The sequence below is a fragment of the Excalfactoria chinensis genome, chromosome 2 (assembly GCF_039878825.1).
Source record: "Excalfactoria chinensis isolate bCotChi1 chromosome 2, bCotChi1.hap2, whole genome shotgun sequence".
In the NCBI taxonomy this organism is placed as follows: Eukaryota; Metazoa; Chordata; class Aves; order Galliformes; family Phasianidae; genus Excalfactoria; species Excalfactoria chinensis.
In genome coordinates, this window is record NC_092826.1 from 135,953,801 (window position 1) to 135,975,873 (window position 22,073).

The 22,073-nt window shown below is 40.4% G+C and overlaps 2 protein-coding genes across 4 annotated transcripts in view; one reads left to right on the plus strand and one right to left on the minus strand.

Annotated features, from left to right (window-relative positions):
• Positions 1-1,123: 1,123 nt before the first annotated feature.
• C2H9orf152 (chromosome 2 C9orf152 homolog) lies at positions 1,124-6,626 on the minus strand. Its single transcript, XM_072330038.1, has 2 exons — positions 6,398-6,626; positions 1,124-2,022 (listed from the first exon to the last, which is right to left on the minus strand). Exons 1-2 carry the CDS (start codon positions 6,624-6,626, stop codon positions 1,463-1,465), a joined length of 789 nt encoding a protein of 262 aa, XP_072186139.1. The 3' UTR covers positions 1,124-1,462.
• A 7,901-nt stretch (positions 6,627-14,527) lies between these two features.
• XYLB (xylulokinase) overlaps positions 14,528-22,073 on the plus strand; it is an 80,287-nt gene continuing 72,741 nt past the window's right edge. The window contains exons 1-6 of one of the 3 annotated variants that reach the window (XM_072328792.1): positions 14,528-14,824; positions 16,941-17,023; positions 17,780-17,849; positions 18,927-19,007; positions 20,320-20,406; positions 21,414-21,542. In XM_072328792.1, coding sequence (XP_072184893.1) covers positions 14,780-14,824; positions 16,941-17,023; positions 17,780-17,849; positions 18,927-19,007; positions 20,320-20,406; positions 21,414-21,542 — 495 coding nt within the window. In that variant the 5' untranslated portion in view covers positions 14,528-14,779. The remainder of the gene's footprint in view (positions 14,825-16,940; positions 17,024-17,779; positions 17,850-18,926; positions 19,008-20,319; positions 20,407-21,413; positions 21,543-22,073) is intronic. The other 2 variants (XM_072328791.1, XM_072328790.1) reach the window with 2 other exon arrangements.

The window sequence follows — 22,073 nt, forward strand, 5'->3', positions numbered from 1 at the left end:
AGACCACAAAGATGATCAGAGGACTAGAGGACCTCTGTTATGAAGGAAGACTGAGGGAGTTGATGTTCAGCCTGGAAAAGGCTCTGGAGAGAAATCATTGTAGCCCTCCAAAGGAGACTTACAAGAAAATTGGCTATGGACTCTTTATCAAGTAATGGTTTTGAATCAAAACAAAATAGATTAGACAAAGAGAAGACATTCTTTATTCAGAGGGTGGTGAGGCACTGCCATGGGCTGCCCTGAGAAGCTGTGGATGCCCCATCCCTGCAGGGCTGGATGAGGCTTTGAGCACCTGATCTGGTGAGAGGTGTCCCTGCCCATGGCAGGGGGTTGGAACTGAGTGGGCTTTAAGGTCTTTTCAAATCCAAAACCATTCAGTGATTCAACATTTACAACTGTGAATCTCCTGTGAAGGAATCATCTCTTATGGCCACATCCAGAGAATGGTGGTGAATGGAGTGATTAGGAGTGATGTTCTCCAGGCAGCAGTACTGGGGTCGGCCCCATTTAATATCTGGACAGGTGGATTGACTGCACATTCAGTAAGTTTGCAGACAACACCAAGCTGGGAGGAAGTGTTACTTTGACTGAGGGTAGAAAGGCCCTACAGAGGGATCTGGATAGGCTGGATATCTGTGCTGAGGCCAATCATGTGAGGTTAAGCTATGTCTATAGAAGTGTGTACTGCTACAGTTATATTTGTGTAGATGAAATGGTTATATTCCTTCTGAGTTCACACAGTTGTAGCAGGAGAAAGGTGCATTGTACCTCTGACAAGGGAGGTATGTTGATACAAGGTATCAGGGAACTAAATCATTATTTCAGGTTCTTTAATGAAATATTGGGTGTAGAAGGAAGTCAACAATGTATTTTTACAGAATTTATATATAATAAAAATACACAATTTACTGTGTCCCATCAAAACAGCGATAGATGTGAGCAAAGATTTTATTAATTGCTTTTAAAAATACATTTAAAATTATAATGAATGTCTTTTTTTTCTGAGAAAAAGACTACTGTGAAATCATATAAGTGTATGAATCTCCTTCAGTACAGTTTAATTGCTCATTTATTTATAGTCTAGTCAAATCGTACTATATTGAAGTTCAGCCTTGTTGCTTCATCAGCAGTTTTGCTAATGTTTGCTATAACTCTTTGATATTTCAAATTGTGGTTATGATACAGCCTTTGTTTCTAAATATGTAACCTGAAAGTAGAGGGGAAAGAGCCCAGAAGAATTGCTCCAATATCTGGAATAACAAAAGTGAGCTTCTGTTGCAGTCCAACACCCTCCTTACAACTCACTTGAGATTGTACTGTACAGCAACAGTTTGTTTCATGAAGATCTTCCTTGGCTAATAGGAGACCTTCAGCAAGTTGATCACAGTAACTAGGAATGCTATTTTGCTGTTTTAAGTTTGACTCCAATTTTTGACTGAACTTTATTTATTGCTGAGTGTCTTCACTGTGAGACATACAATCCAAGCCTCCTTGCTGCTTCTGAAATTCTGGGTGCTTTCTTATTAGGAAAAGGATAAAAGTCTAACTTGTGGCAAGCTGGCATGTGTTTTGTAGAGGAAATATGGTGATGCATCCAAACTGCTGAAGCGTCTGACTTCAGAGCAGGCTTTTGGCAAGTTCCTGAGATGGTGCTGCCATTTTCTTTGCTGAAACTACTCAACGTACTTGAACTGAGCACGGATAGTTCACTCGCTTCTTCCAATTCCTTGTGTTGCAGTGTGCCATTTTCCTTTGAAATCAGTCTCTGATTGTCAAAACTGCACGGTTCATTCCTGCAGTGGGAAAGATCCCAGGGAGCTTTGTTACAAGGAGTTTGTGCCAGGCGGTGAATTCCCAGGTGAGTACGCCAGGGTGAGCTGTCATGTGCAGTGCCATTGCTGGTCACCTCCAGCCTGACCTTCCTGACAGGGACACGTTCCATAAATGACTTTGAATTTCTAACTTTTTTATTAATTAAAAAGATGTTGACCATTGATTCTGGGAGAACGGATTCGTGCTCACCTGCAAAAGAAACACATGTATGCACTTTATTATAGTGGCAGAAACTAAGGGTCTACTTCAGCCGAAGAACTTCAACAGATGAGTGGTGTCTGTATTTATTCCATCTGTGAAAAGAGCAGTTCAAACTGTTTTGATGCCATATTACAGAGTAGAAGTATTTCTCACTGAGTTTTGCAGTTTGGAGACATAAATGCTCCCACCGTGTCAGTTAAATGATAATGGAAATTTATCAAGTCAATATTGATCTAAGTGCTACTCTAAGACTCATTAACAACAAAGATTGAGAATTAACTGCTTGTAAGCAAAAATTCTTAAGGTGAGCAGGGGGCTGCTTAATGTGTTGATTGGTACTGTGATTTGGGAGACACAAATGTTTGAGCTGATGCTGTTTGAAGCTTGTATTCACAACCAAAAAGTATTCTGAATTTCTTTCCTCTTTTTCCTACCACAGAATCATTAATGTATAGGCTTGTATTTATTACTTAATTACTTATTTTTTTCCCATCTCTGTAGCTTAATTTCTAATGCAGTATGAAAGTTACTGCTGCAAATGCATAGGATATTAGAAATAGAAATGCCAATGCCACTTCAATTAGATGTGGCGGCTATTAAATTACTGAACACGACTGGCCTTCTGTGCCTTGAAAATGAATAGAATCTGAACCATTGTTCTAAAGGTAAACAAACAGTGCCGTTGACATATTAAGCACTAATTAAATGCACTTCAGTTACTTTAAAGATAGCTTAAAGTAGAGGTTGTGCATATTGCTGACCTTATTCATGGGTCTGAGTTAAGGGAACTGATTTTTCAGTATGAATTATGAAGTGTATTGATATGAAAAAGAATAGACACAGAGAGCTGGTTTTGAAACATGAAATCTGAATAGCCACTTAAAAGAATTCTAGCCTTGAATCTGAAATGAAACTAATCAGAAAAGGATGTTGCCATAAAAAAACAAGCAAATGCAAAAATCCTTATAACAGTGTTTCATATCATTTCTATGAGAAACGACCTGAAGATGTCAGATGCAGCTGATTTACTGGCAGTAAATGAATCTGTACAGCGATGCATCAGTTAAGGAGAGGCTTTTGCTGCTGTCTTTGGCTCCCATTACTAAAGCAACAACACCTATACAGTATCATGGAAATTTCTCTGCCCCTCAGTTGGCCACAGAAGGTTGATCTGATAATAGCTGGGAAGTGAGAGCCATGTGCATCTTCTGCTCTTGTGTGGTGCTATCAGGAGAGAGGAGACAAAAGTGTACACTAAGCTTAGAGCATGTGTCTGTGCATATGTCTATACAGTGAAATATACTACAAGAATTTCCTAGTGAGAAGCCATTCTTAGAGATGAGAACACAGTTTTGCATCGTGAAACAGTGAAAATCAAAGTTATGGCCAGACTTCTGGTCAAACTTTTTCCTGAGCACTGCTCGGTTTGCAGTGCTGCAGAAAGTCCATTTGCAGTGTGGAGGTCTGCAGAACAGCACAGTATAGCACCAGGATACACAGGAGGGTTTATTCTTCGCATGTGAGAGAAAAGGCAAGAGAAAGGAGGAACTGAGAGACTCTCAGGGGTGCAGCTTTGCATATTCTTGTAGATACCACTGCACTTTTAGATGAACTTGTGTTGATAGGCAACATCAGGTTTTATCTCGAATCATCTGAATTGGTCATCGGTCTGGTTTGAGCTGATCAGAGAGTTCAATGTAATGCATCAGTCCAAGTCAAATAGTCTGAACTGGTTTTCAGTTCAGGTTTGATTTGATTCCTTGGCTACAGATACAACGCACAAAGTTGAGCAATGAGCTGTAATAGAAACGTTGGAGCCCTGAGCCGTGCTCCGTTGAGGTAATGCACATTCAGCACACCCTGAACTTCTGAAGAAAGCTTTATTAAGATCTTTGATCTTTTAGAAAAGCCAGATCTTTTGAATTGCACAGGATAGCCTTGCAGTAAGGCTGTCTACCATTTGGCCTTTTTCATATGCCGTCATCATAGATTCTGAATTAACAGAAGTTGATCTTGGAAGTCTTGGAAGAGATTTCTGCAGTCAGAGGTCCAATGTTTACTCCATTGTTACCACATGCTCTGAGTGCTATTTTAATTCCTAAAGTAAATACTGTTTTTCATCTTCTTAGCCAATGAATAATGAATACACTATTGTATTATCCCCCACCTGGAGATTTCCAAATCTTGTCACCCTTTTTCTCAGAGAATGAGGAACTGGCAGAAACATGAATATGGCTGTGTGTACTGGGGACACACAAGAGACAAGTTGTTTTAAGGTGACTTATCAGTTACTAGCTCACCAGTCAAAAGCCTAGAGAACTTAAAGAGTCTGAAGTTCTGTTTAAAGGTTCAGAATTCCATGGCTCTGGCAAACAAGGCAGATAATGAAATGCAGAGCTGGAAGTCCTCATGGAATCTTGAATTTACCATTTCAACTGCAGTGTTGTAAACCTGCAATGCTCAAAACCACTGTGGCATCATGGAAGGACAGATTGCCTATCTGCAGAAAGCAATTCAAGGTTTTACTAGTTAGATGAAAGACTTTTTGCAGGGATTTTTGGGACCGTGAAGGAATGAAGGCATCCTTCTACCATGAAATCTCATGTCTATGATCTACGAGATTTGTGTGCATGTGTAGTCTTATTGTTGTCATTACCCTTCAGCAACAGTTTTACCCTCTGAGTATCACAACAGTACAAAGAAATGGCTACTGTCAGCAAAAAAAGCAATGTACACATGGAGTACTTTGTGGTACAAGTTGGAATTTCTGGATAACTCAGGCTTGCAACTTAAGGAATGTAGGGCAGTATACTGTCTCTTTATAGTGGTGTTTATTGTATCCTGACATCCTCTTGGAAACTGATGCAAATAACAGCTTCAAAGCGCTGAGATATGTAATAGGTTTTTCCAACTTCCAAACCACAGGCATGTTTAAGGTTAACTCTAATGATGCTGAGAACTCAACTGCTTCTTACAGCCAAATTAACCCCTTCCACAAAAGGTGTTTGAAGGTAGAAGTTCATTGCCATAGGTTCTGCATTTTTGTTAATGTTTTGGGCTATGTGCATGTACACGTATGTGAATTTCCAGCCCCATTAACTTTTCAAATTCTCAGAACTGTGCGGTCCTACTTTATCTTTTCTTTAATCTCCAATTAGTGTCCTGGCCAAAAAGAGAGAAAAAAATTGCTCTAATTATGTGTATTACATCTGAAGTTCCATCTGAATTTCATTGGAATACAGACCTCTGCTTCCTTTCTTTAACTGGTTAATATTGTTGCTTTGCCTTCAAGCTAGTTGCCTTTTCATACCTGATAAAATAAGCTTGTGCATTCACATCCCTTTCTTCCTTAAACAGGCTTATTTTTTGCTTGTTTGTTTAACATTAGGATTTCTAGCCATTTGGATGAAATGATACTGAGAAAGTTTTATGGTTCATAATTAGGTGTTTTTTCTTCTTCAATGACACTCCTAGTCAGATACAGCCAAAATACAGAACTGCTGAAAAATGCAAAGGAAAATGTAAAGAATGAGATACCCTAAGTTCTCTATTTGTCCAGCTAAATACTAATGCCAGAGGTGAATTAAGCATGTTTTGCATACTGATATTGCATTCAAAGACAATTTCATTAATTGATTTAATATGCTCAGTATCACTTTAACTTAGAAAGTAACTGCAAGTATGTCGGTGCAATATTGCAAGCAGTGGTTTAACTGAAAACTTCAAAGCAGTTGAATGTTTGTTTGATAAAAGCTGTCTAGCATAGCAGGAAGATGATTGATACACTGTCACTTCTTCTCTTTTCCAAGCACTGTGCAATGAAAATGCTTTCAAAAAGGGACCTTTTGTACCAAGAGTATATCTTTGTTACCTACTGTTACTCAGTAGAAGTTATTTTCTAAGCAAATGCCCAGCTTTTGCCTGGTATTTGGTATTGCCTCCTATAGTCTTGTAGGATGCATTTCTTTACATAGATAAGGAAGAGAAAAAGAGACAGGATACCCAAGACTGATCGTTCTGATGGAAGAATTCAACAAAATACATTTCACAAATAGGTTGATGATAGATGTGAGGTATGTGGCTCCCGTAAGAATAAACACCAACGTTAAGAACTTTACTTTCCTAACTTAAAACCTGCAAGACCTTTAATCAAATGCATTCATCTAGTTCAAATTGATGTGAATCTGACTGATAGAGCCATAAGACTGCCTGTTAGTGAAATGAATAAAAAACCTGGACTGACAGAAAATAGACACTTTGTACCTCTCTTGAAGCTGAGCATTAAAAGAACAAAGAAAGAAGTTATTCAATATTAAAATGTCTACATCTATATTTACATTGTTTCCTACGAATCTAAGCATACCTGTTTTAAATACAATAATGTGTGATTGCAGCTTTTGCTTCTGTTTTATGTGGTCATACTGCTCCTCAAGTAAGCTCACATCCATCTTGGTTGGCTGCTTATGACGATCTGAATCTTGTAGCTCTGAGGTATGAGTCACTGTAAAAATACCAGTCGTGTATTTGTAAGCCTTTACCATCTGTTCCCACAAGGAAGAAAAGGTCGTGCAGAAGCAGGACATTTCCTTCATTGTGTTGGCAAAAAAAAGCACATCAAAATATCTGAAATCTTCCTAAATGATGAAATAATTCTCTTTTCTAAGTAGGGTAACTTCTTTCAGAAGTGTCTGTCCTGAAGCTGAGGGTTTCAAGCAGCTTGTTCTCCTGCAGCACACCTTGAGCTCCTGCTTACAGATTTCATGGTGATAGCAGGATTTATGATTGGATTTCATGTTGACTTAAGGTTGTGAACACAGGAGGCTTTGCCAAAAAAAACACTGAAATTCAAAACCTCATTGAACACGGTCAGGTGCCCAAAGGGCTGGATAATACTGGTTTATGTCGCAAGGCTTACTTTTAAAGGCATGCTGTCATGGTGACCTGACCAAGACAGTAATTCCATCTGGGAAATCTTCAGGTTTCTTTTCATGTATTTTCTGTCTTTTCCTCCCCATTCTCCTTCTTTAACTTTCATCCGGTGTCATTCTCATTGCAGCATCTTGGGCAGTAGGATGAGGATTGGACTGACAACCTTCATAACCTTGCTAAAGATATTCCTGGGTGCAAAGTCAAAATATAGCTTTATATAACAGCGAGGGAAAGATTAAACAAAAAAAAAGTACACATCTTTTTCTTCTATGAGTCGAAGTATGAGAGTGTCTGAATGATAAGCTGCAAATCTCTGTCCCTGAAATAGGTCCTTTTGATGCAAGGATCCAAGAGAGTCGCATAGGAGAAGAACTGTTAAGCCACAGTTGTTCATCTGCTAGGTTCCTTGCAGAGAGAAGCACTGCACAGAAACAGTGTGAAAGGGCAGTGTGTGGAAGGAATGCCTGCATGCTGTATTTTTCCACTTACTGAGAGAAATTATGCTCTCATTAGCATTCTAAATGATTTACTGAATCAGGTTCAAAACATGCAGATCTTAGGATTCTGGAAGCTATGTGTACACAGGTGACAAAAGTCTTGCTACAGAGTAACTTGCATATGGTTCTGGCAAGGTTCAATTGGCTCACACGTGTAAATCTGCTTTAATTCACTTATTCACTTAATTGCTTTTGCCTTCCTATTATGCACGTGTCTTGCAAATCACGTTCCCCAGCTCAGCTGCCCTACCAGAAAGAAAAGTAAGCACAACAGTTTACCAGACACTGATTACTTGTCAAGTCAGCTTCTTCCCCATGAGTCCTGAAAAAGCATGTGTTGTGTTAAGAGTTGTTCTGATGTACTATGGATTTGCAGTATCTGCTTTGATATTCAGCCTTCAGTAGTGACAAGCACTAGTGCTCTGCAGAAGGCTGCCTTGTTTTTCTGGTGTTCTGAGTTGTTGGCACAAGAAGTCCTCCTTTGGACCTTCAGGCAGTGGGTTTCTGCATTGGGGCAGGTGATTTAATTAATCTCATTGCAATTTGAGCTGGTATTCAATACAAACATTATTAATGGCCATAAAAGTTCTCCAGTCTTCTTAAAATTCCAGTCACACTGTGTGGCTCTCTGACCTCCTGAGAAACTGACTTGTACACCCAGAGCGTGTGCTGCAGACAGAATTACTGTGATACCATCCTTTAAAGCAAGTGTACACTCTGTCTTAAAAGTTGTCCACCCCTCTTCTCCTTAGAAGGGCATTGAAAGTAGGAGTTTTTTAGCAGGAAGTATTATGATTTTTGATCACTGTAGCATCGCCTCAGGCTCATGGAAAGCTATCACGCTCAGTTACACGTGCACTATACAAGGCAGCCTCTTTCCAGACAGTTGCTTGGGTAAACAACAGAAACAGAATCAAGGGAAAGAGCTGCCCAGTGAAATGGAGTGAGTGCAGGTGGTACAGCAGGTCAGGGGAACCAGGAACAGGATTAGCTTTTGTGTTGCTCAACCCATCCCTTACACAGTGTGGTTTGTTTCCTTTACAGGGAATGCTTGTGAGCACGGCATCCTGATTCTGCCTCAGGAGGAGTGTGTGTGTATACTTGCATTTGGCAGTGCTTACTCTGCTTGCTATCAAGGCGTGTATGTACTCATACATGCATGTGGTTTGTGAAAAAGTCACAGCCAGGATATGATTCATTAAACGAGGCACAGATCTAACATCCAGGGGATCACAGAGAAAATGGGGCTGCGGTTTTGATGTATAGTGAGCTGATGTAACTAATTCTTGTTACATCACTGACATAAGCTTGCAAATTGCTTACCTGCGGCTTCTGTTCTTTAACTGCTGTGAAACACCTTCCTTTGTACTCCAGGCTGTTTAGGTAAAAGGAAAATAAAATATTTGTCTTCGATACACACAAAATGGAAATGACGACTTGTGTTTAAGTCAGTCATCATTCACTCTTTAAATGAAGGTACTGGGGTCTGCAGGCCACTGTGTGCTTTATGCAGCAGATGGCACTATTGGAGTGGTGTGACTGTAGGCTCACCTTAGTCCTAAAACATCAGAGGCCTAAATTTGCTTTGCATGTTTCTGAGGAATATAAGCAGCCAAGCCACCTTTTAAGCATTGCTATGTGCATTTCTTAACAGCACTGTAGGTTCTGAAAACTTATTGCCACGATTAAATTTCTGGGAAATAAATAAATAGAAAATAGCCTTGTCTTGAATTGAACAAACTCTCAAAACATCTATGAGTGATTTTAATTTCATTATCCACCAAAGGCTGAAGTGCTGTATTTTCTCTTAAGTCTGTTCACCCGTCACACAATGGAAGCAGTTTTTCATTCCCTTAAAGCGAAATACATTTGGGAGTATATTACAGTCCGAAAGCAATGGTTTTCAGAACTTGATGTAGATGCTTATTGCCCTTCATCTTGGTTGCAAAATGTCATTTAAAAAGATGCAACTAATTTTATCACATACAATTAATTTGTGAGTAGTAAATTATCTTTTATTCTAAAATATATTTGAAGGATCTTGTAGGAATCACTGTTCATTTGAAGATAATTAAAAAGTGCTCATAACAGTTAACTATGACTGAATGCAATTCCTGCAGCACTGGGTTTTATGGCACACCTGAGGCTGGAGGTAACTATGGTTGTTCACATTGCTCAAGTGGAGAATTACAAGCACGTGGCCTGCACTGTTTGTGAGGGGTGCAAAGACAGAATAAAGATATCTAGATTTAATTAGCACTGAGAAGGAAAATAAAAGTGCCTGTGATTACGAGGGTGGATAGCGATAGGACAAGAGGGAATGGTTTTAAACTGAGATAGGGGAGGTTTAGGTTAGATATTAGGAGCAAGTTTTTCACCTAGAGGGTGGTGACGCACTGGAACAGGTTGCCCAAGGAGGCTGTGGATGCCCCATCCCTGGGGCATTCAAGGCCAGGCTGGATGTGGCTCTGGGCAGCCTGGTCTGGTGGTTGGCAACCCTGCACATAGCAGAGGGTTGAAACTAGATGAGCATTGTGAATCTTTTCAACCCAGGCCAGGGCTGATTCTATGACATTCCCCTTTCTGTAGCTTTCTATAGACAAATATGCATTACTTACACATAGTCTTGAATTGTTGGAACTATTAGATTGTTAGAAAATTTAGTAACAAATAAGAAACTTGGAAACAGGGTGGCTGCCCTTATTGGTGCTCCAGACAATGCTAGAAGAATCAATAGTAATTATTTACTTTTTAATGAGTTGTTTGATAAGAGCCCATATCTTTCTGTTATTCAAAGCACAGCTTTCAAGCATACAGCAGTTAGGGACTAGTTAAGTAGTCAGAGCATAGCGCTCTCTAATGATGTAAGATAATTTTATGGTTTTCTCTGCACATCCACAATAGTGGCATGAAGAAGACTATGGTGCAAGTTTTCAGAATGATCTTGAGATATTTATCTCCTGACCTTTTGCTTCTCACATCTGCCTTTGCATGTGTTGAAAACTTGGTGCTATGCAATTCCTTTGCAGAATCACTGTGGGCTTTGGTTTTTGGTTTCTTTTTGTGGGTGATAAAGGCAGTCGGGCCAAAAATCAATGGATTCATAGAATCATTTGAGTTGAAAGAGACCTTTAAAGGTTAACTGGACCAACTCCCCTGCAAAGAACAAGGACTCCTACAGCTCAATCAAGTGAATCAGAGTCTGGCTCAGTTGGATTCATCTACATTAGTTTAACTGTGAGGGGTTAACTGCAGCAGATGTCCTGTATGTGGGGTACTTTTGTTTCTGCCTGGCATAAGCAGCATTTAAAAACCTCTGTTCTTCTGTCTTCACTCTATTGGTGCCGAGGATTAATTAACTTTCCTTTGGAATGTTAACTGCTATGGAAAGTAATTTAAAATGCCAAGCTTTGCTCTGTTAGCTGTCCTTACTCTGTTGGTTGTCTGCATGAGCAGGACTGGAATCTCTCTCTCTGAACAGCCAGTATCCAAAAGTTAGGGTCAGGATTTGCTGTTCATTTAGTGATTTTGTTTCGGTTGCCCACTGGGAACTCCTCAGATGCCTTTTTGTGAGCGACAATGCGCAGAGGCAAGTCAAAAAAGAAAGTGAAGATATTCACATTTTAGACATTTTAAACAAAAGAACCCCGACATCTTTCCTTCCTGTTTCTCTTTCTTCTTAGTTATGGAGTTTCTTAAATCAGTATGGCAGATAACATGGTTAGTTCTAGTCTTGGAGGTACCCAGGGTCAGGTTGGATGGGGCTCTGAGCACCTGATAGAGCTGTGAGTGTTCCTGTTCATTGCAGGGGAATTGGACCAGATGGTCTTTAAGGGTCCCTTCCAACTCAAACGATTCTATCATTCTGTGATATTAACATTATAATACTGACCATGAGAAGAGGATGAGATGGAAGTGAATTGCCTTCACAGATAGACCTTGAGAGGATTTTGGAAATTCACTGAAGTTTCCTTGATTCTTGGATGTCTTAAATTCCAGTTACTGATAAGCAGAGCTCATATTTGTGGTACTGCTCTGTAAGGATATTTTCTATACAAGCTGTTTCTCAGTGTGTTTCCTGTCCATTGAGTTACAATGACTTCAGCTTGTTGAGTGACAGCCACTTTTATTTGTTCTTGCAACGGACAAAAAACACTTGCATGGAGGAACTCAAGGAGATGTTCCAATTTCAAATGAGGTCTCAAAATGATTGGATAAGCTATGTACATTTTCTACCTTGATTTTTTTCCCACTTGTAAACTACATGTATTTGATTTATTCTTGACTGTAAAATATTTTTTCATTCTTGCTGAATAGTGCTAAAAAGTGCGAGACTTGGCTCATGTTTTTCTACGTAAGGCATTGTTTGAGTAGGAATTAATTTAGCCTTGATTGTTTTTAATCAATAAAATGTTCTTATCTGTAAGTGGAGTGTGATAATAATCAGATACAGCGCGAAAGAACTGGTTAATCTGTTGTTAATGAAAAGTTTTATCAGGATGACAACATCTTGCTTTTGGGCTTTAGGACACAAACCATTTCAGTATCCCTCCTGAAGGAAATCTGCCAGGTGGGTAAGATTTAATAAGCCTTGCAAATGACTGTGGTTAAGATAGACCAAAGAGGATGGTTGAGTGCTACCACTAATATGGAGTGAATGTGGACTTGGAATCTGTACAGAGGAGGAAAGTGTCCTAACAATAATTTGCTATTCAGAAGCATCCTTCACTTCCATGCAGAGATCTCATGAGGAGTTTGTTCTGCACTTCATAATCACTAATAACCTAACTGAAGTCAATGAAATGACATCTGTAAAACTAGAGTACGTAAAACCAGAAGCAGTTCCACAGTGCCTGATTCAGTGCCTACTGAAGTCAACAGGTTTCAATAGATTTCTATTGAAATTAGTAGAAATGAAATCGGAGGATTTTAAGTATGTGATTTAGTACAGGCTCCAACCTGACCAATACACATAAAACTGACAGTATAACCAACAGACTGGGCAGCTAAGCCATCATTTAAATTCTTTGCGTGTACCCATTGTGCCTGTGCTTTCACAGGCTATGATACGAAACCCTGTGCCATTTCTTCATAAGGGGTGGCCTCTTAATGGGCCTTAATTAGATAATGCAGTACAACACCTGGGACTTTGAGTATACATGTGCCAAGAACTAAATCTTCCAATAAGTCTGTGGAATAATTTCTACACCTAAATAAGGTACGCCTTCAGTCCCAACATAACAACTGTGGTTTGGTCTTCCTGTAGTGGAACTCATGCAAGGGGCTTCTGCTGGATCTTTGTCTTATAAACTTTTGCTCCTTCACAGTGCAGTCAGTAAAATTACTGGATAACAACAGTCTTGATACATTACTTTTAAACAGTAAGTATTTATTCTTGCAGAGTGAAAGACAAGGTTCTCTGCAAGGTTTGGAGGTATGAACAAACACAATTGTTACCATAAAGTGCAAAAGTAACTTTCCCTTCACAGAGAGGAAAACATTTTAGATGTTACAGTGTCATCTCATTGCAAAGAACAGCAACTTTGTATTTTAATTTACGGTCCTGTGGTATTTTGAGTTATCAGCGCTTGGTTGAACATTGCTGAAAGCAGTGATAACAGAATACCAGCAGTGCTAAGTAGGAAAAGGATGACCTTTAGAGTTATTGTTGCTCAGGTATCCAAAAGGCAGCTCTAGTGCTCACGCCGAGGTTTTTTTTTCTGAAGGTGGTGTATTACTGTTGCATTGCACAGAGCTTAACACTGTAAACATTCTCCCACTTAATTAGCAGCACTGCATATGGCTGTCAAACTAGCTGGCAAGTGGGCAGAAATTTATCTGACCCAACTTAGTACACTTTGATATTTCTGAGGCTAATTAAAGACCCACAAGTTTTCTTATGGGAAAAAGCACAGTTGTGCCACCAAGCCTAAAAGTGCAAGGTCTAACACGGGCTGCCTTGGTTGTAGAGATATCAGCAGTGTACATGCACTACGTGCAATGCTGCCTCGTTTGTGCTGTGCCAACCTCTGCTGATATACAAATATGAAGTACTTGTTTGGGATGGAGAATATTTGGCTGTCCAGCTACTTAAGCAGATAGAGGCCCAAAATCTGCTGGAAGCAAAAGGATGGGTGGGTTTGAAACTGCTTGTGGACTTCTCCTAAGAAGGTGTGAGCATTTTCACCTACCATCTAATTATGTAACCCACATACATCAGGACTGCGCTACAGTCAGTGTGGTAATGCTAATTAGTATTAAGCAAAGGTCTGGTCTCTATGTCCCCTCATTTGTTGGCACCTCTCAGATGCTGGAATGGTATTGAAGCACAGTACTTAGGTTGGGAGGGAAATCAATATTACTAGTTAGCTTAGTAGTTAAAATGTAGCTAGAGGCCTAGTGAAACATAGCAGTATTGCTCCTTTGTCACACCAGGTCTGTGCAATACTGCCCACTTTTCCCTTTACTGTAGTATACGTGCCATAAGTGATTAATATTTGCTGTGCCTCAAGCTGTTCATCTGTGATGGTGACATTTTGTTAATGCTCTCTGGAAATTTTGGACTCGTCAGTACCAAAACATCAGCGGTACGTGAATGTGAATTCACTGATAACTGAACAGCTCTAATCCTTGTTTGCTTTCAAGAAACAACTTTAGAGGTTACAGCAGTGACCGCAGTCTGACCACAGGACAGTCTCATTGCTGAAGGACAGAACTGATTCTCACAGGATTGCTTTATGTATTTGTAATTACTGTTTCCTTTATTCAGAACTAATACCTTTTAAAGGTTGCACAGCTGCCTCTTTCCAAAGCGACTTCTCATTCCTGTGGTTTTCTTTAGGGCTGACTTCAATTTTATTTTACATTCTTCTTCTTTTTTTTATATATTCTTCAGCCGTACATTGAAAATGGCAGCATTTCAAGCCTTCCAATTCCATACCTGTTCCTTATTTATAGGAAACATGCAGCAAGGTCCACCCAACACGAGCTCCTCGTGGACAGGGGAATCCCAGCAGCACCAACCACTGCAACACTCTGATTTAAAGAAGCGTTACTGCAAGCCGGGTGACCATTCGACACGCCTTCACTTTCAGATGGATCGGCGCTTCAGCTTTCTTCAGCTGGACCTTTCCCGATTGCAGACTCCCAGAACCCGACGCTGCTCACCCAGCCGCTGCTGAGCACTTATTAACTCGGGATCACCTTTAAGCCGTCGCTGCGCTGTACGCGGAGCCTCACCCACCATCAGCCCCGCAGATCTCCGTTCCGGGGGAAGGCCGAGCTTGAGGCCGCCCCTTCCCTGCCCGGTGGGGCTCGACATGGCCGCCCCCTGCTTCTTGGGATGGGATTTCAGCACGCAGCAGGTACCGCGGCTGCTTTCCCTCTTCCCTTCTCTCTTTCCTTATGCGGATCCGCCGCTGCTTCCTGCGGGCTGGGGCCGGCTGCCAGCGCTATAACGAGCCGGGCCGTGCCGTGCCAGCCGCCACGCCGCGCTGCTCCCCGGGGAGCTCAGAGCTTCCTCTTCCCGGATCGGGAACACCGCCTCTTGGTGGCAGCTGTAGAGCACGGGCTGCTGTATATCCGCCCAGCGTTCTTCATGCCTCCACCTGCCCGCATAAACACATTCTTGGACCACTTCTTCTAGCGATGTGCTGCTGCTGTATGTCTGAAGCTGCACATCCGAACCGGGCTGCACTCCTCAAGCCGGCTCTTGGAAGGAGCTCCTGCCCAGCAGGGAGCCCGGAGGCTTTAGAGATCTCCAAGGAGACCCCCACGGCCTCTATGGCATCTGTCTGGGCTCTGTGATAGCGCTCAGGGGAACCTCCTGTGCTCCAATTTGTGCCCACTTACCTCTTGTCCTTTGGCCCAGGTGGTCAAATGAGCATTGGTTGAACTGTGTACCTTAATGCCCAGGGGGAAATTTTGGAGTTGTCAGCATAGACTGCTGTCAACCATTCTGCAAAGAGAAATGTTTCCCTTGCTGCGTATTAGCCCAAATCTGTTTAACCAGCAGGTGTATAAGCAATCACTTCATTATGGCTGTGCTGAAAAGACATGTGCAGGTTACTCATATTAAGCTGGCTGAGTATTTTTAAGGGAGCCAGCAAAAAGCCAATTAAGCTGCAGTTGGTCAGAGCCATGTTTAACCAACACAGTGCACCAACTTGGTAATAAGTTGAGGAAGAACACAAATGAGGCCCTATGTTAGTATGGCTAAAAGTTACATAACCCACCCCCAGAATGTGGTGACTTTGTTACTTGAATGTGGCTCTTTGAGATGATTTGATCTTTGTAGTTTTTTTTTAGTCTCTTCATTTAGCAGCAGCTTGCATTCTTTCCTTCATTAAAACGTATGCCAAATGTGAACCACATTCTTCCTTTTTATTTGAGGCTGTTAATGCTTTTCTTCATCACTAGTTGAACTTGAGAAAAGCTAGAGTGGGAAGGTCTGTGGTACCTCCTAGCCAGTGCTTGTAGGAAAGCTCAGCCTGATGGACTTGAGATTGGCATATTGTTTTCCATAGGCTGCAGAATCTAGGCATTCAGCTGTGTAATGTCTTCTGAGCTTTGGCAGATGGAGTTCAGTTTACTTCTTGTTCAGGGGTGAGAGGAAGATCCTCATGGTGCACTAAAGGTCTGCAAAGTTCTTGGGTAAGATCACAGAACAGCCTGGGTTGGAAGGGACCTCAAGGATCATGAAGCTCCAACCCTCCCACCACAGGCAGGGCCACCAACCTCCACATTTAATGCCAGACCAGGCTGCCCAGGGCCCTGTCCAACCTGGCCTTAAACACCTCCAGAGTTGGGGCATCCACAGCCTCTGTGGGTAGCCTGTTCCAGCACCTCACCACTCTCTTGGTAAAGAACTTCCCCCTGATATCCAACTTAATTTTTCCTTCCTTCAACTTTCCCCTTGTCCTGCCATTATCTACCCATGTAAAGAGTTGACTCTCCCCCTGTTCATAGGCGCCTTTTACATACTGGAAGGCTGCAATGAGGTCACCCCACAGTCTTCTTTCCTCTGGGCTAAACAAGCCCAGCTTCCTCAGACTGTCTTTGTAGGGGTGATGCTTCAGCTCTCTGATCAAAGATGAGGCTTTTAAGAAAAACACCCAGAAAATACGACATGTTTAACCTAAGATCCACATTGGTTACTGTGGTGCAAGCTAGGAATGGTGTAACTCATTTACTGTTTTGTTTTTCCTTTTTGCTTGCATCTTATTCTAGTGTAATTAAAGAGAAAGTGAAAGGGAAAACACAGGTAAATATACATAATTCTGGATAACTGACATGCTGTAAATTCACACAGTGGCTTGTTTCATGTAAAACTGTGGTCAAACTTGTGGTCATTTGTACAGATTGAGGTGATCTTCTTTCTCTCTTCCTCTATGAGAATTCAGTTACCATAAACAAATTACCAGTACTACATAATTATGTTGCTGGATGGTTTCTGTTAACATCCTGTTTTATTTCTTCTAGCTGAAAGTCATTGCTATTGATGAACATCTGAGAGTCATTTATGAGGATAATGTTAATTTTGATAAAGACCTTCCAGAATTTAAGTAAGTTTTTTTCTGTGTTTTGCTTCAATGATCTCATTTAGAACTTTAAGTATTGAGATGGATCTGTTGCCCTCTTTGCTCTCATTGATATGTGTGGAGGCATGGAAGTAGTTCATGCTCCGTTTGTGTTTCATACCTCACAAGGGATGTTTATGGTCTTTTGAGACTTCCAACTTTTGCACGTGTCTGTTTCTTTTTGGGACACAGAAGTAGGCACCATCTTTGTGCCAGGATGGAATGCTGTGTTAACCGCAAATAAATTGCACGAGAGGAACTTGTAAAAGACTTTTGAAGACAGATTCATTGGCTCCAAATGGTACATTAGAATGTATTGATTCTGATGCATAGACGACAATTTACTAATTCCATCCAGTATGATCACAAGTGTCAGTAAGGTACATTTGCTTACAGCAAAAAATGGAATTTCATCTTCTAGATTTAAGTCACTAATGGTGACAGGTAAGAAGCTTATAGATAACTATGACTTGTGTGGAACCAATGAGCAGTGTCAGCACTAGAGTCTGTTACAGAACCAGAGTCCTTCCTTGCAATTTATTTTCTTTACCATGGAGTATCTTTCTATTGCTGTTTCCTGAGAGCTGGCCTTTTTCAGGTTCCAGACTGTGATCTTTCCTCCTAACAAAACAAAGCCAAATCAATATTACAAGCTCTCTTTGGTCATTAATAAACTTGAAAAACTTGGCTTGATGGGGAAAAGTGTACTGAGTTTATTAAGAAAATACCATTTTTCTGTAGGACTCAAGGTGGAGTCCATGTTCACAGTGACCGACTGACAGTCACTTCTCCTGTGCTAATGTGGGTCAAGGTATGGACAATATTTGTAGTATATGGTTCAGCTTCTTTCTTTCTGTTATAGGAAGCTTTGCCTAGTTTTACTGTGGTTTTGCAGCATCTAAGTTACTTGCACTGTCTTTTTTTTGAATGAACTTTTCTAACTAATTCATGTCTCAAATGGCAAGTGGTTGAAGAGCAGTTTATTTAGTAATTCCCAGTCATCTTGACTGGCATTTATTTTGAAATACAGATAACACTGTCTGCTGTTTTGAAAGCAGTTTCTGCAACTCTTGCTCTTGCATGGTGCTATTGTGATTTGAATAGTTAAAGACATTTAAAAGGTCACAGAATCCCCAGTTGGTGATCCACGGTAGTTCTATCTGATAACACATGAAGGTTTGGTAGATTGGCTGCAGGTGGTCTGTAGAACCATAATGGACAGTTTATTTATTCAGTTAGCATATGATAATGATATATGGCTTCTTGGGAAATTGTGAAGCTTTATAGTGGGCCATCTATCAAGAAAGTCCGAGTAATGCAAATCTGAATTAGACTTAATAAAAACAGATTTATTTTTGGTTTTAATCTTTAGTAAAATAGGAAAAGAGCAAAAGTAAGCTAGGTACTTACATGCAAAAATGTACTTTCAACAGATGCTGTAGTTGGTTTTATTGAAGCTGCTTTTTAGCATCTCGTAGGATAACTTGTAGGTTGCACACCATCAAAAAATGTTATGGATTTCCAAAAGTAAGAACAGAAAAAGTTAATCACGTTTTGTATCTGGCTGCCTTAATAGTTGCTTTTCAATGAATTGGGATTTCTTGAATCTTTTATTTAGATTTCAAAGAACGATTCTCTGTGATTCAGCTTTTGTAAAGATTTATTTTTTTACCTCTTTGTGATTTAACTTTTCTTTTACAGACTCTTACTTAGTAAATTAATTTATGGGACTTCTTGAGAAGTCTGTAGTCACTAGCTAGTTTTTTTGTTACCTGCCAATGAACTCTTACAAGTGATGACATGAGTTTACTCTTTAATCCCAGGGATTGTGAGTATGCATATTTTGATATCCTGTTACAGTCATTCTTCATTCTGTTTGTTCTTGTAGGCTCTGGATATGATCTTGGAAAAGATGAAGTCTTCGGGATTTAACTTCTCTCAAGTCAGAGCTTTGTCTGGTGCTGGCCAGGTTAGTTCATAACAAGATAAATCACTCTTTCCATATACTCTATTGAAGGCGTACCATCTAGTCATGCATTCCTTTTTAGTAGTTACATTATGGAAGATCTTAAAGACGTCAAGTGATACTAAAGTTTCCATGTAAACAAAGCAGTTTATAGAAGGTAATAGGAGTGGAGGATAAGACTTTATAGTGCAGTTGTTTAGGTCAGTTTAGTGCATAAATAGCTGGCTTCCTATTGTTTAAATTCTTTATGTATGCAGATCTGAAGTAACTGGGATAACTTTGAATTTGAGCATAGCCAGGTGCTTGTAGAAACAGGGTAGAAAAACAGTGATTAGCTGAGGTTGCTGAAGGTATAGTAAAGTTTTGTTGAGCATGTTTTTTTATTAGAACAGAGATTTACCTTTGATGCAATAAAGACAAATATTCTGCCTTTGCCATGATTTATTCTGCTATTTTTATTTATTTATTTATTTATTTATTTATTTATTTTCAGATTTATTAAACCCATCCTGATAATTAGTTAATTTGCTTGTCTCCTAATACTCTAATAGTGAAACAAGGAAGCTTGACACCTTCCACAGTCTTTAAAATTGTATTCAAAGTGAGGACACCACTAAAGTCATAGCTAGTTCTGGCACATGAGGGCTAGGTTATTCATTAAGTAGATATGGGGCTAATTAATCTAAGTTGTCGCTTTGATCTCCATGCATTGTTTGCTGGAACAAAGTGTCTGAAAATAATAACCTGCACCAAGGCTTTATTAGGAATTCCTTGGTGAAATAGAAGTTAGTGGCTGGAAGGCAAGCACAGATCCCTCAAGTGGAAGTAGGAATTGGTTTTCCAAGCTGCCAGCGTTCCCTTTGCTTCAGTTTTTTTCTTCAACTTAAAACCATTCTATGGTTTTATAACTTGGGGGTTGCTACATTCTAATTCTTTGAGATAGAATAGATTTTGTTTAACTGCCACCTTCCAACTGATGTTGTCTGTCTTCCTTTTCTATTAAGAGTCTTGTCTCTCTGTTGCCAAACAGATAGCAGAGGTGTACCGGTCTGTCAGTTTTGGTCATGGTAACAGCTTTTGCTAAAAACTGCTGTAGTTTAAGGTCATATTTGTCTCAACTCCTATGTTTCCTGGTTTGCACAGTCTCAAATAGACCTTTAATATGAGGCACGTGATTTGAGAAGGTATGTTTTATCTTTCTTTACTCATAGTTTGGGGAGAGCTCTCTGTCCCTGAGAGCTTCAAATTCAGATCAAGCTGCAAAGTTCATATCCTGGGAGGCTATCTCCTACTTGTATTTTTGCACTTCTTACAGCAACATGGAAGCGTATACTGGAAGAAAGGAAGCAACCAAATCTTAAAGAATGCATCACCTGAACTGCCTTTACATAAGTCACTGAAGGTAATGTTTATGGAAGAGCTTTGAAAGGAGAGCTATGCTGCTCTTTTCCCAGTCTTCACATGTTGCTTTTTTCCCCTGGAAGGATTTCCTCTGGTTGCACTCCCCTGCAGCATAAAGTGATGTGTACAGGTTATTTCTTGGCAGCTCCAGGGCTCCTGACATTTCCTGTTCTCTTGAGTGAAAGTATATACTGTTTTAAAGGCTTATAGGTGCCAGTAGGCATCCCAGAATCTTTTTATGTCAGAGTTACAGCCTGTTTGCTCTTTAAACATAACATTTTTGTAAACAGCCTGTAAATATTATAGGTTTTTAAATCTGTGTAAAAAGGAAAAGTGGTGAAGAATATTATTGCACCGGAGTTTCCCTTCAGTGCTTGAGGTTTGTGTTAGAAAATACTTAAGAAAAATGAGCTTACGCTCATCTCTGAAATGATAGGACAGAATCTCCTACCAAATACTTTGTTGAACCTCAGTACTTTTTAGGGGTGAGGGGACTGCTATGTTTTTGCGTGCAGACTTGACAAATTAGCACTTGAAAAACAGGGAGAAAACAGCTATCCTGTTGAAGTCCTTTCTGTAGTTCAAGATCAGTATCCAGCCATGTCCTGGGGTGAATCAGGCCCAGCACTACCTGCCAGGAAGGAAGGTAGTACCTGCCATGTTAGTAGAGCTCTGAGAAGATCTGTTGAGGGAGCTGTCAAAGTGAGTCTACGTTGTATAAAACACCCTGGGGCTTTGGCCACCAAAGGGATGTATTGAAACATTGCCACAGCACGTTCAGCTGCAGGATATGTGTGATGTACCAGAAAGTAAAGCTTGCTGCCTCCTTAAGATGTAACATTTGGGTTAGGTGTTCCACTGCTGGCCATCATACTGTCCAATACTGTTTTCCTCTAGTTACTGAGAGGACATCAGAGAACTGATCTGTGAGCTGACACCTGTCTGCTGTATTGTTATTGTTTCTGTAGGGAGTTAAAGATCAGGTGTTATTCTTATTGTTTGTTCCAGGCTTGTTTTGCTGTCAGTAACAGCCCCATCTGGATGGATTCTAGCACATCTTTGCAGTGCAGTGCTCTGGAGAATGCTGTGGGAGGAGCACAGCACTTAGCAAACATTACTGGATCTCGAGCCTACGAGGTAAGAAGCAATAACAAGAAAGTCCTCAGCAGAGTCTTGTGACAAAAGCAATTCTGTCACATCGCAGCAGTTAATGATCATCCATTAATTATAAAAGAGGCAGTTTTATTCAGTGCTTCTGAAGAAACTCCAGCAGTATTATTAAGCTTTGCAGTAAGCTCATGAAGAAAGATGTGGAAATCCTATTCTGTGGAATATTCTCCAGTAAAATCAAGCCAAACGCTTGAAGTTTTACTTCAAGAAGCAGTGCAGGAATAAGCTGGATTAAGCTGTTGCTCTTGGCCGGTGGTCCCCAGATGTGATGTTCAGTATCCATACTTACAGTCTCAGGGCCCAGCTCTCTATTGGGAGCTCCTGTACAGCCAGGTTTCCATTGGGATCCCAATTCAGTTTTTGTTACGGACTTACTTGGGGTTAATGACTCTGTTTTGGGACCACTGCTCTAGATTGCTTCTGTAATTTAGGTTGGTCTTTTGATGTTCCGTGAAGGCTAACAAGCAGCTCTTAACATAAGAAAAGTGAGCTTCAGAA